This window comes from Haliaeetus albicilla, chromosome 1, assembly GCF_947461875.1.
Source record: "Haliaeetus albicilla chromosome 1, bHalAlb1.1, whole genome shotgun sequence".
Classification (NCBI taxonomy): Eukaryota; Metazoa; Chordata; class Aves; order Accipitriformes; family Accipitridae; genus Haliaeetus; species Haliaeetus albicilla.
In genome coordinates, this window is record NC_091483.1 from 78,958,331 (window position 1) to 78,976,738 (window position 18,408).

At 43.0% G+C, this 18,408-nt stretch overlaps 1 protein-coding gene across 5 annotated transcripts in view; it reads right to left on the minus strand.

Annotated features, from left to right (window-relative positions):
• Positions 1–2,530: 2,530 nt before the first annotated feature.
• Positions 2,531–18,408, minus strand: part of KRCC1 (lysine rich coiled-coil 1) — a 29,947-nt gene continuing 14,069 nt past the window's right edge. For 2 of the 5 annotated variants that reach the window (XM_069796326.1, XM_069796299.1), the window contains 5 exons: positions 17,560–17,808; positions 15,869–15,968; positions 9,267–12,841; positions 7,767–7,867; positions 2,531–5,156 (listed from right to left, as the gene is read on the minus strand). In XM_069796326.1, coding sequence (XP_069652427.1) covers positions 12,061–12,841; positions 15,869–15,968; positions 17,560–17,808 — 1,130 coding nt within the window. In that variant the 3' untranslated portion in view covers positions 2,531–5,156; positions 7,767–7,867; positions 9,267–12,060. The remainder of the gene's footprint in view (positions 5,157–7,766; positions 7,868–9,266; positions 12,842–15,868; positions 15,969–17,559; positions 17,809–18,408) is intronic. The other 3 variants (XM_069796321.1, XM_069796337.1, XM_069796310.1) reach the window with 3 other exon arrangements.

Below are 18,408 nucleotides of genomic sequence, written 5' to 3' on the forward strand. Positions count from 1 at the left end.
ACGAAAACACCCCTTTCACCCTTAGGACGGGAGGTTGAACTCTCCCCCCAGCCCTCCCACCCACCTGGGAAAGGGCCGGTGCCCTCTGTGCTCTGCTGTTCCCTTCATATTACCCATAACAAAGCCTCACAGAAAACATATTGTTATTTTGGTTAAAGCACCTTTCTTACTTGCTAACACCTTACATGTCTCACGAGAATTAATTTCCCTGTGAATAATTACCCCTTTACACAAAGCCTTTACCCCTCTAACCTGTTTTGGGAGCCTGGAGGGGGGAAAAGGAACCACAGAAAATTCACATTATCCACTCTGCAGTCCCAAACTTGCACTGGGACAGTGTGGCACAGCAGGGGTTGGCCCCGGGATGGTGGTAGAGCCATAGGGAAAGGAGTTCCTACATCTACACGCAGGTTTTAGCTGAATGCAGACCCCTGCACGGCTGCTGGATGCGGCAGCAGCATCCTCTGCAGCTGCAACGAGCTGCTGCCCTCTGCAGAACCAGCACATGCATGCATGTAGGTTTGGAAGGTTTGCAAAACTGACATTTTCTGCGCTTTTTTGTGTCACTTGTTTATCACCACAAACCGAGGAGGGTTGTTTTCTCGGCAACAGCAGTGTCGCTGTGGCTGCGAAAACTTTGGGTGCAGCTGGGGGCAGGACCTTGAGCCACAGGTTTTGTCTGCTTTTCCAGTTGTTTCATAAAAGATTCTACCCAAACTTGCCTGCCTTTCTGAGCCAAATGTGTAATGTGATTGGATTTATTCCGTTTATATCCCTGTCCTCTGTGCTCTGGAGCGGCAGGGAGTCTGCCTGTGCAGAGCATGCAAGTTGTGGCCTGTGGAAACCCCCAACCCATCCGCAACGCACCAGCCTTCCTCGGTTCCAACCAGGTAGATCAAAGAGGTGGTTTTCAGAGCTAGCCCAGCCTGGCTGCCTCCGCTTTAGGCTGAGAAGATCAATGTGAGCAGGTCATTAGCCCCACTGGTCTAGTCCTGGTGGTAGTAATTCAGATTAACTTTTGAAAAACTAGGGGCTAACGTGTGGAATTTTGACTCAAGTGGAAGAAGTGCTGTAAAAATAACCCTTGGTGGTGACAGCAGAAATGCTGGGGTCCTCTGGAGAGTCTAAGAAGAACCCACAAGGGACGGAAAGGTACCAAACACATAATTTAACCCAAGAAGCCTGTCCTCCAGAGGATCTGCTTATCTCTGGATACGTCTCATGGAACTTCAGGGATACTCTATTATTTCTCTTCGGTACCTGCTGCAGAGAATCCTGCCAGTTTTGGGATGTGCTCTGCAGCCACGTGGAGGTGCCACTGCATGTCCTCACTCCATGTGAGCAGTCACGGAGAGTCTCCATCTCCTCTGAAGCAAAGGTGAGGGGCTACATGGAGATATCTGGATCGTGGCCGCATGGGGCCACCTCCAGAGCCAGTCCTGGGGTAAAGACCTAACAGCTACCCTGAACCTATGTGGGAATACATCCCACATTGGCTCAAATCAAATGCAGAAGGAATTTGAGCCTGGGTTTTCCCCTAGCTAGGCTTGTATTTGAGTGTGTTGCTCAGAAAAAGCTCAGACTTTGATTACCCAGCCCCAAACATGTTAGCATCATTGTATTTTCATGAAAATGTTCAAAAAAAGCTTGGAATTTTTTTCAGGGAGTTCTTCCTCTGAAGCCCTGAAGACTGTCAAGGTTAATTTCCTAACTCCTCAGGCAGGGCCAGGCTGGCAGATGCCTGTCTGTCTGTCTGAGCTCTCTGTCACAGCTGCCTCCCCAAACCCATCATCAACATTTGACCAATGTCACTCTCCAGCATAAACTTTGCCTTTCAGACTCAAGGCTTGGCCACAGCTCTCCTTTTTCTACTCTTTCCCTCTCTAACTTTTATCCCCTTCCTCCACCAGGTGCTTTCCACCTTCCTTAACACCAGTTTTCTTGCTTCTTGAGCACAACTGTCACTCAAAATCATCCTTCAGGACTCCTGGCTTTGAGCACAACATTGCAAAGCTCTCTTCCTTCACCCAGCACCTACAAGGTGCCTGCATATTCACAGAGAGGGGATTCATCTGGCTTAAAACCTCTCGGTGCTGATGTCTTTCAAACCTCATGCATTTTGTAAGCCACTGCACGTCAAAGGAATTCTATAAAAGCAAAAGTAGTAGCAGGCAGATTGATACCCTGGAGGGTTCGATCTCGATGCAGCACTTGACTGTCTGCTGCAGTGCTCAGGTTATGACCCCTCTGTAAGATAACTTTAATGGCTGAGAACAAACATTTTACTCCCATAAGCCCTGCACAGTGGTGAGGCAAGCTGTCCCCCAGTTCTTTTTGCTCCCAGGAGTGTTACTCCACCCCAGAGCACGCCAGGTGATTCACAGAGAAGCTGGATACTAGCCCCACCTATTTACACTCTGTAAATTTACTGTAGACATGACCCAGTATAGCAGAGCAGTAAGAAGGGAAGAGCGAGAAAGCCCCAGGGACAGTGATACAATCAGAGGGTGATGTACTGCAGCATGCTATATCCTGGCTCATCGCAATTTATTATGTATGGGCAGGATGGAAAAAATGAGTTTTAGGAGGTGCAATAAAGAAGAGCATCAGGGCTCAGAGGCACAATGAGGAGAGTTGGTTTGAGAGCCAAAAAGCTGAGACGCTCATCTGGGATATGGGACAGATTCTGGCTTGTGTTGACTTTTCTTCGGCTTTGTAGAGTCCCAGAGAAATTCTGTGATGCGCCAGCACTCAAGTGTGAAGGGAGATGCTTGATTTATTCCTCACAGCAGGCTCAGGAAGCAATCAGATATACGTCAGCCTAGCTGAGAAGGGGTCATGAATAACTCAGCAGGGAGTTAGTTTACTCTTAGGAGTGGTGAAATGACTGAAGTTATATCCCGCAGAGGGAAATGGAGGGAATTCTTATGGGTTCACTCATTTTCTTGAAAAATGAAACACAATGGAAACAATTTCCAATTTTGAGAGAGATCTAGCATTGGCACGACTGTTGAGTTTGGCAAAGCTTACACAAGACAGTGTAATTAAGAATTAGGCAGTCTACAGCATGGGGCAATCAAAATGTCCTTGTTCCTCCAGCTGTTCTCAGCATTTTCACCAGTGGATGAGAGTCACAGGTACCCGGAAAAAGAACGGAAAGACACAAGGTTACTTGGAATAGTGCAGGCTAGAAGATATCAGGGAAAAAATGAACTTTCAACCATGTTTCCCTTTCTTCCCAGCATCTCTAGAAGTAATGCAAGGCTTTATTCCATCGAGAGGAACAGGAAGTTGGTGATATCTGCAGAATTGAAGGTGGATATGCCATTTGACCTGATCCGAGAGCAGAAAGCAGCTGTAGGGCATGGACCTACGAGGTGAGCGATGGTGTGCATCTACAGCACATTGGCTGCCCTGTGGAAACTGCTCTCTCCAGGCTTGTACCACAGGGTGTGCACAGAGTGACTTCTCCCTCAATCATACTGAGGTATGTTACTCATATTGGTCCTGGGCCAAGAGTACAAAATTGGCCAGCAAACCCATGACCTGTTTTGTCTCCTGATAACTTCTCTGTGCAGCTGGACACAGATTTACAGGCCCGGCCCTCCCACCTCATTTGGCCACATGGGCTCTGTCCCCTGTATGCCCATGGAGGCTGCACCGGTCCATGCATGGTCACCAACCTGCATTGTACATATATCCCCCTTTCCACCCCTCAAACAGATGAAGGCTTGTCCAGTATGATATTGAAGGTCCTGGCTGATACCAGCACAGCAAGAAAGGAAAATGGGAATAAAAATTCCCTATCTTTGGCAATATGCAGTCAGTACTTTAATAGAAACCTTTATTTAGCTTATTCATGCAATTCCAGCAAATTATTCTAGTATCATCCTTCCAAATGCATTCAAAGGACACAGGCTTGCATAGCAATATGCTCTGCACTTAGTGTATCTTCTATAAGACAAATGTGTTTTGCCTGTGTATACTGACACAAATATTTTCAGAAACCCATATATCATCAGGCATTACTGGGGACAGAGGAAAGCAGCAAAGACAGACTCACCTCACTGTCAGAGCCAAGTGTCATTCAGTGGGGAGAGAGAGACAAATCCCCATGGCTTATGCAGCAAGCACTCCCAAGGAAGAGAGGGTAGACACTGACCTTTACAGATTTCCTCAGCCACCCTTAAATTGATTAAAGACCAGAAGTTTCAAACCTGGAGGCCTAACACAATGCACCCAAATCTCTTCTTAAACAGTTCATTGGATCATCTTAGATTTTTAGTGCTACTGAGCAGCAGGTAGTCAGCTGTTCTCAAAACTAAACACCTTTTTGAGGTGCCTACAAGGGGATATAGATGCTTATTTATTAAGTTTCAAGACTGCTTAGGCAACACTGGCTTAGGCTTCCATTTGCTGATCTCCTCTGAAGTCTCTTGTATTCGTCAAATGCCACACAAGCATATTCTGAAGCATAAACACTACAAATGCATCTCACTGGGGGGCTCCCATTGCATTATCCTTGCTCTCCATTAGCAAACATTGCAGTAATGCTACAAAGATGCCTGCTTGCCTATGTTTCCCTAAACAAATAGCATCAGAATACTCTATAAAACATTGCTAAAAAAAGAAAAAAACAAAGACTTATTTGCCTCAACAGCACATCCACCAACAAACAAGTACTGCCACAACAGTGGTGGTATGTCTGTCCTCGCTTCCTTCATGCTTGTTCATAAACCTGACCGATAATCTTAACCCAGTTAGCTGCCAGGACTAACATGGAGCAGTAAGATCATAATGAAAGATGACGTAGCTATGAGATGAGTGTTGGAGAGCGGACAAGGCTACACGGTGGAGGTCGAGATGGACACCAGCTGGCAGATGTTGTCTAAATCTCCTTTTCTCCACCAAATTGTGCTTCTTGCTGTTTTGAGTTTGAGTACAGAGTGGAAAGATTAAAGGCAAGCTGTGCACTGGTGTACGTACCCTGCACCCGGCGAGCCCCCTGTTTGCAGCTGTGTGGCAGGCAGCACGCTGGCTCTGCTCAGGCTGGGCGGCACACCACGTTCACCACAGGCACAGCGCTCGGGTCGGCACACCAGCACTCGTGAACTAGCGTGGCTGGTGCATGCGGTCTGATTTCTTCATTTGCCAAGCTAGAAAAAAGAAGGATAAAAAGAGATGTAAACAAACCAGAAGGCAGGCAGCAAAGCAGCTGGCATCCCCTTCTCCCTCAGGTTGGAGAGAGGTTTTTCTTAAAACAAAGCCCCTTCCATACAACCCTCTCATTTTGAGGGCAATTATAAGGAAACAAGTACATAGCACCTGCTTGCTTAGGCTGTGAGTGCAGATAACCTCACAGAGTGACACAAAATAACTTTGCAGGGAACATACACTCATCCTGAGAATTTTCAAAAACTATCACAGATCTGTAAGTGCTTAAACAGACACAAATGCCAGGAGCACTAATTGCTGACCATTGACAGAGGGTCCCAAACCCCAGACTTTGTATAAACCTGAAGGGGTAGGCTTTATGTCTGATGTTGCTTTGTAGGATGCAACCACACTATCATGATCTTGATTTCACACTGGCTTCCCAGGCATCCTCTTCCACCCTGAGCATGACAGCATGGAACAGGGAAGGAGCTCACCTGTGAAGGAATTGCTGATGTACATTCAAATTTGACTGCTACATGCAATACACATGCAACAGGTGCCTTCCCAAGGGGCCATGAGGCCTCTGCATCATGGGTACCACCAACATGAGCTATTTGGCCCAGGAACCTCGGTGCATGCACAGATGTTGCTGCTGAAGGCAAGCCTAGGTGCTGTCTGAGAGAAACCCACGTGAGCCAAGGGCATCTTGCATGGTCCCTTGAGCTGGGCTTGCATGAACCTACAGCACCAAAATTTCTATTGACCTCTAAGAAGTGAGCAAAAGAGCCAAATCTTGCAAGCTGCTGAGAAGCCTCATTTCAGTGGTCACACGCTACCTCGCCCTGGTGACTCATTTGACCAGACAGTGATGCAACTGGTCTCCTGGTGTTGCAGCAACATGGGGAGTGCAAAGGAAGAGAGGCAGCAAAACTGGGGTGAAGCTGAGCAAGGCAGAGTGATTTTTTCTTTTTTTAAAGCACAATAGATGGATTTGAGGAAGGCTGAAGGCAGGGTAAGAAAGAACTGTGCTGATGCTGAAAGCCCTCACAGCTTCTCCCATCGTGCTCTTGAGGCACAGACTTCATTTGTGCATGAATGTGAGGATAGAGACTTCAGAGTTTTGATTAACACTCTGAGGAGAACCTGTATATATACCATGGTAATTCAATATGTTATTTACCATTGACTTATCACTGACAGGGAAGAGTGAAGAGAAACAGAAATCATAATTTCTGCTGACTACAAAAGGGAAGGTTTTACCACTGTGGCTCAGAAATAGCATCAATAGACACTGATACAATGCAGTTCCAGAAGAAACATTTTGAAGGAAAAATCTTAGCTATGAGCAAGAGGTATCATAGTCAACATATTTCTCATACAGCATATTATCAATAACTGCAGCTGAGCCTGTGGACCTTGAATTTATAATGAAGATGGTTTGGAAACAGCACTTAGCTCTGGGGAAAACAACTTTATTTCTACTGTTTCTTAGGTTAGTGCTCAGAACATTGCTGTGAACAGTTTCATTGTTAGTTCTAAGAAACCCTACTTCATTTAAAAAGTTTCTTTTAAAACTCCCCTCCCTCCCACACACAGAGATTTTCAGTTTTCCCCACAGCTCTCAGAGAAAAAAAAAAAAAAAAGAAAAAGTACCACTTCTTTCACATTCCCCCATTGAGATTGTGGTTTTATCTCAAACTTTCATGTCTCAAGCAGAGAAATAGCAAGGACCCGAGCCTGTCAATGCAAGAAGAAAAGATCTGTGACCTAAGGGTCTGTGGTTTTGCCTGGTGTTGTTGAGTATCAATCCTACGATGAAGCCCAACTGTGAGGCAAGCAGTACTCAGCACATTGTGCAAGGTAGGCTCCTGCAGGTGTTCAAGACTTGTGGGAATGTCAGTCACTTGTGGAAATTGAGATTTATGCCTGCACCCAGCCTTCCACCTTGGAGCAGGAGTGATTGCCAGTGCACACCTAGGAGCAAAGCTGGGCAGGCAGTTTGCTGTAGCTCTCTGAAATCAAAACAGAATTTTCTTAAAGTTCAATAGGAATCAATGCTTAAACTTTTGCTCTGCCAGAAATAACTGGTTGAAATAGCACTTCATTGCTTTCAACTGTAAATCAAGCTCTTTGAAATAAAGGACAGTAGCTTATTTAGAGATGAGAAACACTTGCTCTTTTTCCAAAGCTTTCCCACAGAAAGATTTATGGCGCTGTACTTATTCATGGTTTCTTATTAACTTTTTGTGACCTGTTTTTGTGATACCTGCGTTCATCCCCAGTTCAAGGGTACAGTCAAGAACTGCTACAGCTGGTCAGGGTTAAAAAGATACTATGCCTAGCTGCTCACCACCTCACTCTGAAAATATAAGCAGGATAGGAAACAGGTACAGCTAGGAAGACACCAACAGAGCTGACAGGGCTGTAACCTCCTCCCTCAGGTCATTTCCACCAGTGGATGTGAAGAAGAACCAGCAGCTATAACATGTTAAGGTTAAAAAAGCTGCAGCTGGAAGAGCTCATCTGGCACCACATTCCTGGCAAGCTGTAAATCACAGGAGAAGCTTGTGGAAAGGCTGGAAAGAGAATCCAAATCTTTCAGTCCTAACCCTGGTGCTTTCATCTTGGTGTTCTGGCTGATAAATACAGCCGTTAAGCACACTGTCAGCTTCCATGTTGTTGGATGGCAGTGCTGGCCAAGAGCGATATGCTGAAAAAAAGACCTTAATTTAATTAAGCTGTAATAGTCCTCTTAACTAGCTCAAACAACTGTTTTACACTGTAATCTGATTCCACAGATACGTGGTAAATTTGAGATGCAGCTCAAGGCGTTGCATTCAGGTGATTTACACTGATTTCAGTTGAATGCCTCTCAACCTTTATGGAAATATGCCTGGACAAGTTAGCAGGTTAGATATGACAAGGATATGTCTCATAGGCCAGTGGTGGGGTTAACTTCCCACGTGTTAGCGTTCCCAGTGTGCCCCACTGAAACCACAGCCTGAGTCCAAGGCATGCACACGGTGACTTTAGTGCTTCTCCCTTTTGTTGCAAGATTTCAAATGAGAACCTTCCACCATGAAAACAACTTTCTGCTCACTTCACAGGATGCAGAAAGAGATGTCCTGTTCCATTTGTGGCCTTTTTCAGACAGACCTTGCACTAGGATCTCACTACAAATTTTTCACATACTGCAGCCAGTCACGAAACCAAAGTATAAAAAGTCACAAAAAGGAAAACAAACTATAAAAAAGTGACAGTATTTTGCATGCCCTTATGGAGAGTTTAAGCTGATCTGTTTGCCTGTGAATGAGAATGGCAGATGCAGGGACACAAGGATGTCCCAGGGATGGTATCCTTCAGGAGAAAGGAGGGGAAACTGGCAGCAGCAGTCTGCTTCAGGGGCAGAGCATGGGCAGGATAAAGCTGCCACAGTACCCTTCTGCAGCATTTATAGATGAAAAAAAGAGGCCTTGGAAGAATTAAGTACTTGATCCAGGTGACCTGGTGAACCAGGGACAGAGCCAAAATTGAAATGCAGGAGTCTTCACTTAAGGTGAGTTTAAAACAGCATTTTTAACCTTGTTTTTCTGCTCTGCTACATGTACACAGTTTTAACTTGCCTTTTTGATATACGGCAGTTCTTTCATAAGGCCAAGCAGCAAGCAAGTTTACTGAAAGAGACAGGTCAAATTTAGTGCTGTTAGGCCTTCACAGAGGAACCCTCATACGTGCATAAAACACCACTGACTCCAAGGGGTCTCCATGCAGATCTGCAAGTCTTTCTGCTCCGATGTGACAGAAAGATCTGTGACTTAGTTTGTTTCTCAAATTAGAACTGTACTGTTTTAGTAGTTTTAACGAGGAACAGATGAGCAGAATTAGCTTCCACTACACACAGTGTGGATTCCTTTGCTACTAAGAAATGAAAAAAAGACATATTTACAGTAAAAGGTAAATAAAGTCATTGAGCTCTGTGCCTAGCATTTCAAAGTGTCTAGCATGTAGATAACTATTGGCACAAATATGAAAGGCTAGGAACAAGGCAATCAGGAAACACATGAACAATAATTATTATTTATGACCTTAGAAAATAGGATATCACTTACCTGAATTAGAGCTGTGAGTCACTTCTGCCAGATGAGAATCTGCTGTCTCATTCACAGCATTTACATCACAGATTAATAATTTTTTCACCAACATGTGGCAAGAACACTTCTTTTGGGATCTTATCTTTCACGTTTGATATCAAGAAACTTTGTTTAGAGCTATTCTACGTAGTCTGTGCAACCACTTTCCAGTAGATGGGCGAGGAGAGCGTGGAGTTCAAGTACAGATTTGGGAATGATCACTGAAAAAAACAATAACATCTTCTTGTTCTGTCAACTCATGCTTTTACCATATTTTCAGAGCTATTAATCTCCTGACTTCCAAAAGTGCAACTCTTATTTCAAAAGCAAGTAAATTGGCACTTATTTCCCTTCAATTAGTCTGTTCCTTGTGTAGAAGTGGAGTACTACATTGTGGCCTTTCCATCTGCTGGAGGTCTAATTGTTTTCTTAGACTGACTCCCTAAGGAAAGGAGGCATACGTGACCATATGGAGCAAGGGTTCCCTACTAGTAACTGTGAAAGACACTAGCCTTATTTGCACAGCCCTGTTTGACAGTGGCACAAATATCAAAGAGATCTTACAATGCCTAGTTTGCTGAACTAGGTGTCCTGAGAGAAGTCATTATTTGTCTTACATGGGAGAGAAGCTGCAGTGTTGCCCATGTTATTCTCACAGCAAAGAGTATATATAGGAAAGAGTGCTTGAAAACCTCCCTGGTTACACTGTAGGTCAATACAAGCAGTCTGCAGTTGGCAGCTTACAACAGCTCACAACTGTCATCAACAGTTAGCATAAGTAAATTATGATTGAACCCACTCTCTGCCGAAGTAAATAATGAGAAAAGTAGTTATTAGTGTGTGACTTTAGACTCCATCAGACGAGCAAGGGCTAAGGAAAGCCAGGAAAAGACTCCTTGGAAACATACAGAAAGGTATGTAACTCCTGAGCAACTAAAAAGAGCCACTGAAGAAAGCAGAGGCATTATCAGCCTCAGAGACCAGGAGAGATTAGGAAAGGGGACCAGAACAAGGACCCTATATACACTTTGAACTTAAAGCTGAATCCCCATGGACCTCTGAGTTCAGGTTCCTGAGACTCCTGACCAATGAGTTGTTATTGGCACCTACATGCTCCTGCTCAACTTTTAGTTGTACATGCAACTAGTTAAGCTTGTCTGTTAGAAGATGGACTAAGCTATTTGACAGCTCAGATGCTAACTACTTAAGATTTATAACTTTATCATCAGCAGGAAATTCTAAATCCAAGATTGCAGTCAACCACAAAACACCAATCCTTAAAAAAATAGAGCAGACTACATTATTTTCAGGGCTTTCCAACCTACTACTTATACTCGCAAAACTAAAACTAAGACAAATCAGACAGAATTCAATGCTTGAAGGCCCTGGTCTCTACTCCATCCCACACCACAACAACCCACAACAGAAAGTTTCAGTTGGGCAGATTTACTGAGAGCAGCAGCTCAGCACAGGTGGCTCTACAAACAGACTAACCCAGTGAAAAGCGCAGTCTGAGTGGTGTAAACCAACAGCGTGATGGCTTTCAGGTCCCACATCAAGGCTCAGAAAAAGCTTTCTTGCAACCTGAAGGCAATGAGAGATACTAAATGGTATCTTATGAAACTGCTTTTTAAATGATCACTTTTTAGAATTCAGCTGTATTTACTAAGTCCAGCAGCTTTCAGTAAAACATGACACAAGCTTCAAATCCTCCACGCAACCCCAGCTCTGCACAGTGCAGGAGGCAGACAATGCAGTTCCCCTCTTTCTCTTGGGCAGCCTGCCTGCCTGCCCCCCGCCCTGTAGAGACTGATGTGCTTCCAGTGTCCATGGCTTACTGAAGGTCTCATCCGAGAGTCCTGGGAGCAACGCAAGAGCTTGAACCCCATCGTCTGAGTTTCTCAATTAATTGCACATATATAGGACATCAGTGCTCATGCCAAAATAATGTAAATCCATATTGTAAATGAATGTCTGGTGACACAACATTTAAAATGGAAATACAAAGCTGTCACTGATTTTTCAGGGTATTTTCTGGATCACAAATCTAGCTTCATTCTAACACTCCTTCTGTACCTTACTTTGAGTGAATGAAGCAGAACGTAGCCTCATGTTAGCAACTAATTTTGCATATTGCACCTTTTCTGTGTTTCCTAAATTAAACTAAAAATCAGGATTACAATGAGAAAACATTACTAGACAACATATATCTGACAACCAGTTACAATGTTTAATAGACTCATTTTCCACTCAGAACTGGGTGACAAAAAACCAAAACCAGAAAAAAAACAAAAAAACTCCAATAGCAAATAAGATTTGGAATCAAAAGCCTTTCACATTCTCTTTTTAAATCTGTCAGAGAAATGTTTACAGATGTGGCCAGGAACACTAAAGGGCCCTTATTTATCTTAAGAGTTTATGTCCTTTCCTAGAAGAATAATAGAAACCTCAATAATAGGCACCATTAGTATTAGAAAGAAGCTATGCATTTTGGTGAAATTCAAACAGTATTCTGTAAGCTACTGACCCTTATTTGTGTTATATTCCAGAAGAGATTACAAACTTTCAAACTTGCATCACTGCAATGGCTGCTGTATGTGTAAGATGGTTAAGAACTGATGCCTACCTACTTCCCAAAAATTTAAGAAAACAGGCTTTTTCTTGATTCCAGATTGGAACAAAAACTTTGCTTAAAAAAAGTCATATTATAGTACAAAATGGTTAAGTGAGTCTACAGACAGAATCAACTTCTTAAAGCTAAGCAAAATCTTTATCAACATCCCAAGACAGATTCATCCCAAAGTAGCTCCTCTTCTTTTCTGTTATCTGTCTGTGGCTTCTTTTTACCCTTTTTGTGCTTTTTGCTCTCTTTCTCAGCAGGGTTTTCTTTAAGTCTTTTATTTTTATAAGGTATTGATTTCTTCTCATTTACCAAGTCTACCTCAAATTTAATTCTCTTTTGCTTCTCATTTTCTTTTCCAAAATCTGCACCTTCACTATTTTTCTTTCTTTTCTGTTTTGTGGCTTCTTTCTCAAACTTCAGCTCTTCACTGATAAATTTTTCCTCCTCAAAATGATTTAACTGAAATTTCTGTTCTTTTCTGTAGGAGCTGGTAGAAGTTCCAGCAAGCCTAAGTTCAAAGCAGTCTTTAGATTCTGCAACCAATAGGCTGAAGCTCCTCTCTCTAATGGTGGCTACCTCAGATGCTTGCTCTTCTTTACAGCATCCCTTGTTATAGTGACAATTAGGTGTCTTTTCTAGTGCAGGCTCACAAGCTGGTGGCCAGCTTGGTGATCTATTTTCCCCAGTATTTGTAGGTGACTGGCTGGAATGCTGGCCTTGTTCACACTGAAAGTTTGAAGATAAAACCTTACCAAGGTCACTTCCTCCTTCAATGTTTTTATCTTGAAACTCTTCCTCTTCTGCTTTTCCTAAATACCTTCTTTGCTCTATGCCTCTAGCTTTCTGAACTTTACTGTAATCCATTAATTCATCTTGAAAGGAGTCATACGTTTTCTTTGATTTCTTCATGAGATTGACAAGCACTGTTTCTCTGCATAAATTGGAGAGAAAAAGTCTTAGTTATTAATACTGACAAATTTGCTTAGCATCTGTTGAGTTAAAAAAAAAAAGGTTGTATTTCCACGGTTAGAAAAAGAACATATTCCAACTGTGTTGTTCTGTGTAACTACATGGACCTTGTTACACACGATCATATCTGTAAAGCTGAAGTTACAAGGAACATATCCTACTATGAAAACTGAAAATCCAGAATAACTTCATGAAGATCAAATGAGTTTCTTGTGACTTAGGGTGCTGCAAGAATGAGGTGCTTTTAAAATGACTGCGTACATTTTTAAAACTACTTTTTAAAAAAGAAAATTTAAGATTCTCTCTTTTGAACTAGTCTCCAATTAGATGCAGATAAGATGTAATTACATTATATACTGACCGTCAAGTAATAAAGTAACTAATTTCTTTATGAGATTCATTCTATTGAACAGATGCAGTACAGTAATTTCAGACAAACCATGTAACTCCACAGTAGAAACAACCAACCTGGATTGCTAGAGCCCAAACAAGATAAAAGTGCTCCCAAGGCAAAACTACCTATCAGTTTATATTCTACTCTCCCTTTCCTCAGGCTGGAAGATAAAGTGGTTAGATGAAAAAGATATCCCCCTATGGGAAGAGCAGCTCTGAAGACCCATCCCTTAAATCTATCCTGTTCTGCCTTAATTCACCAGCTTTTTATACATTCATTTTGTTAAACTATAGATAGGCCTGTAGCAGCTTCCTATGCTCCTGTTTTGGGGGATTAATTCTGTTGACTGAACAAACACTTAAAATCCAAGCAGCCAGGGATGAGGTTAGGAAAGCTAAAGCCCTGACAGAATTAAATCTGGCCAGGGGTGTCAAGGACAAGAAGAAAAGCTTCTATATACGTGTATCAGTGATAAAAGGAAGACTAGGGAAAATGTGGGCCCTTTTCAGAAGGAAACGGGAGACCTGGTTACCTGGGCCATGGAGAAGGCTGAGGTACTCAATGAGTTTTTGCCTCAGTCCTCACCAGCAAGTGCTCCAGCCACACCACCCAAGTAGCAGAAGGCAAAGGCAGGGACTGGGAGAATGAAGAACCGCCTGCTGCAGGAGATCAGGTTTGAGACCATCTGAGGAACCTGAAGGGGCACAAGTCCATGGGACCTGATGAGGTGTGTCTGAGGGTCCTGAGGGAACTGGCCGATGCCAAGCCACTATCCATCATATGTGAGAAGTCATGGCAGTCTGGTGACGTTCCCACTGACTGGGAAAGGGGAAACATAAGACCTATTTTTAAAAAGGTAAAAAAGGAAGACCTGGGGAACTACAGGCCAGTCAGCCTGGCCACTGTGCCTGGCAAGATCATGGAGGGGATCCTCCTGGAAACTGTGCTAAGGCACATGGAAAATAAGGAGGTGACTGGTGACAGCCAACACGGCTTCACTAAGGCCAAATCATGCCTGACAAATTTGGTGACCTTCTATGATGGGGTGACAGCGTTGGTGGATAAGGGAAGAGCAATGGACGTCAGCTACCTGGACTTGTGCAAAGCTTTTGACACTGTCCTGCACAACATCCTTGTCTCCAAATTGGAGAAACATGGATTTGATGGATGGACCACTCAGTGGGTAAGGAATTGGGCAGACGGTCACGCTCAAAGAGTTGCAGCCAATGGCTCAACGTCCAAGTGGAGACTGGTGACGAGTGGTGTTCCTCAGGGGTTAGTATTGGGACCAGTGCTGTTTAACGTCTTTGTCCGTCACACGGGGATTGAGTGCACCCTCAGCAAGTTTGCCAATGACACCAAGCTGTGTGGTGCAGTCAACATGCTGGAGGGAAGGGATACCATCCAGAGGGACCTGGGCAGGATTGAGAGGTGGGCCGACAAAGATGATCAGAGGGCTGGAGCACTTCTCCTATGAAGACAGGCTGAGAGAGTTGTGGCTGTTCAGCCTGGAGAAGAGAAGGCTCCATGGAGACCTTATTGTGGCCTTCCAGTACCTGAAAGAGGTCTACAAGAAAGGTGGAGAGGGACTTTTTACAAGGGCATGTAGTGATAGGACAAGGGGTAAAGGCTTTAAACTGCAAGAGGGTAGATTTAAATTAGATGTAAGGAAGAAATTCTTCACTGTGGGGGTGGTGAGGCACTGGAAGAGGTTTTCCAGAGAGGCTGTGGCTGCCCCATCCCTGGCAGTGTTCAAGGCCAGGTTGGATGGGGCTTTGAGCAACCTGGTCTAGTGGAAGGTGTCCCTGCCCATGGCAGGGGGGTTGGAACTAGATGATCTTTTACATCCCTTCCAACCCAAACCATTCTATGATTCTATGATTGTCTATCAGTTCTACATCAGTCTCTTGTGGTTCTATTATTATTGCGCCTTCACTTACAATGTCTTATCAAAATGCTTAACATGTAAGCAATTTTGATACTTAGCCTACTTGGACAGCAATCTCTGAAAAGTACATTTTAAATCACCACTATATCCATTCTGCAATTAACACAGTCTACAAGCCCTCTTCTGGGTAAAAGGAAAAGTATAAGAGCCATCATCTATCCCATAAATCATCTTATGCCAAATGTAACATCCATGTTGATGAATTCTGAAAGCAACACAATTGATAGAGACTTGGCACTTTTTGGCATTAAGGTCTTCTTTGCCCTGTCAGTAGGAATCTTTAAGTTCAGACCACCTCCTTCTAGACTGAGCACTGAAGATGCGGTACCAAAACAGGTGCTGTTATCCCCAAACAGCAAAATAAGTGGGAAAACTGTACAGGTTTCAGAACCTTTACCCTGTGGGTTATCATTGAAGATGCAACTGTGGGAACAATAAGACTGAATTTCAGTCTCAAGTGTGATGTTTAAATGGACAGTGCCCCTTTAAACCACTAAACCAAACAACAACAAAAAAGCCCCCAACCCAAACAAAACCAAGAAACCCACAAAGTATTCCAAGTCACTTAACAGCAGACAACAGGGCTAATGAAAAAGTTCGAAAGTACAAAATACAGAGGAATAGTAATGAAAGATTTATTGACTTACTTAATCCGGTGCTTATTCCCTTGCACATGGGATTGGTACGTCTCTATAGATGTAAGTGTGATGTTACATATGGGGCACATGTAATAACCAACCCCAACTGCTGAAAAGAAGGAACCTGTAGGTTAGAGAGACTACAAACAAAAGCAAAACTGAAAGCACATCATGATCCCATCCCATGCAAGAGTCCTAATACACTGTTCCCATAAACAATGTTTATAGGCAGATATAGAGTCTCTGCTGCAATTTTACACTAGAAAAATATTTATGAAGGGAGCTGGTGAGGTGTACAGTTGCAGTGTAACCATGGTTTAAACATTAACAAAGAGTATTTCTGATGACTGATGTGATCCAAGATAATTCCAGTAAACTGTTGTCAAGTGCTGATAAGAATGAACTGTACTGAAAAATTAAATACTATTGTAAATACCCGACCCAATGCAAGCACCAACAGATACCAATCCAGTCAGTCCAGATTTAATTAAAGATCAGTTTAAACATTACCCCCTCAAATGTTCATGCAGTGTTGGTTCAACCCTGCAAAGATGCTGAGGGAACTGTCAATATAGTACATCATGAATACGGTACATGGAGCCTCAGGCAAATATAAGGTAAGGTCAGATGAGAAAAACTCTTTTGTTTTCTAGGTTGTCGTTTTTTCCTCTCCCGCAAGCTGTGTCATCCATAGAGCGAAGTATACTGAAACCAGTGAGTACCGTTTTTCCCCATGCAAACCCAAGAGCTTAATCCATTAGCAAAATACAGCATTAATTCCAATAGACTATTGCTTTGCATCAAAACGTATTATTTTGTTCAAATTATAGCATGACTTAATGAGAGCTGTTTTATACTAACAATGACTTTTGACTATCAGGTAGGATTTTGAATTCCTTACTAAAGAAAGGATTGGCAGTTCTGTTGCACAGGACCAGATGATGCCCCCTCAAAATTAATGGCAGTTGCACAGCAATAGGGCCTTGGCTTTGGACACAGTGCTTGAGTTGGAGACAGTCCTGATGGGAGGCTAGAGAACAATGACTGTTTAGGAAACAGATTTCCTTATGTGGAAAGATCGAAATAATTAAGACAACCAGTTTCATGAATAAAGGATTAAGGGAAGACATGACACCAGTCTTCAATTACGTAAAGAAAGCGACAAAAAGGAAACAAATGATTCAATTCTTGTGTCTGCTTCTTGTTCTGTGCACAGTGAAGAAATACATTGTGGTCCAAGAGAGCTGAGTTCAATGTCTGTAGAAGGTTTTAAGATTGAGAAGGTAAAGATCAAGAAGTCCTGGGAGATGTTCCTTATGGAGGTTGTAGAGTTTCCAGCACAGGTGATTTTTATGAACAAGGTGGATGAACATCTTAAGAATGACACAGACACAACTGATGCTGGCCTTGGATTTAAGGGACTAGGCTATTTTCTATGATCCTTTGAATTTGACTGCAGAACTTGGTGAGGACTGGATTTGGGTCTCCAAGTCAATAAGAAATACTTCCCAATTTACAGCTGTCAGAGACAGAACTTTAGCAGTTCATAGACCAAACAGAAAGGAAGAAATGAACTTGTTCTGTAACACAGGAGAAGACTATAATTTCCTCGTACACATCAGAGCAGTTCCTTGAACAAATCAGAACTGAGCACTAAAGCTACACTCAGAGCTTGCAACACTTGCTCATGTTCTGCTTACCATTGGTGCTGGATTCTGCAGGGACAGCTTTGTCTCCTAGCTCCTCCAGTATCTTTTTCCGTGCTTCATTTCTTCTGTGTTTCTTACCAACATAATGCTGCTGGGCCACAAGTGGATTATTGAAGGGAGCACAGCAGAGCTTGCAGTACTTGTCTGGATCATTTAACTTCAACTTTGTGTTGGAGGATGATGAAGACTCTTCAGCTTTTGAAGGCAGCAAGGGCTTCTCAGCCGATGGCTTCTGTAAAGCTGGAGACATGGAAATAGAGGATAAATCTGCTGACAGCACAGCAAAGGAAAGGCTAAAACAATTCCATGGAGCAAAACAGGTGACTGCAGAACTACAGAGATGGAAAGGAGAACAGTCTGCTGGGTGCTGAACTACTTGCAAGAGCCTATAAAATATCTTAGCCCTTGCAAGGATATGAATGTACAGACTAGTAAGGAATACAACCCTGCAATATTCAGAAACCCCATCATTAGATACCTAAACATCAGCTGTGTTTGATGGCTGATCACTCTAAGGTCCTTATACAGTCCAAGAAGAGAGATGTACCCTGCAGAAGGTGATTCAAAGTGCATACACTATGCTCCATCTTTAAATACAGTTCAGCAACTTGTACTGGACTAACACCAGTTAAGTGTTGCTCATGGACTAATTCTTTTTTAATTTCTTAGCGTATTAATTTATCAGAGGAACATCTCGTTGGAACTGCAGTGAATTCTCAGAACAACAATAAACACCTTTCTTTAATAAAAAATCAGAAATATTTGCCTTTAGTTTTAGTCAACGAAAGACAGGGAATTTGAAAGCAAGGTTCCATAGCTTCAGAGTTGCACAGAGTAGTA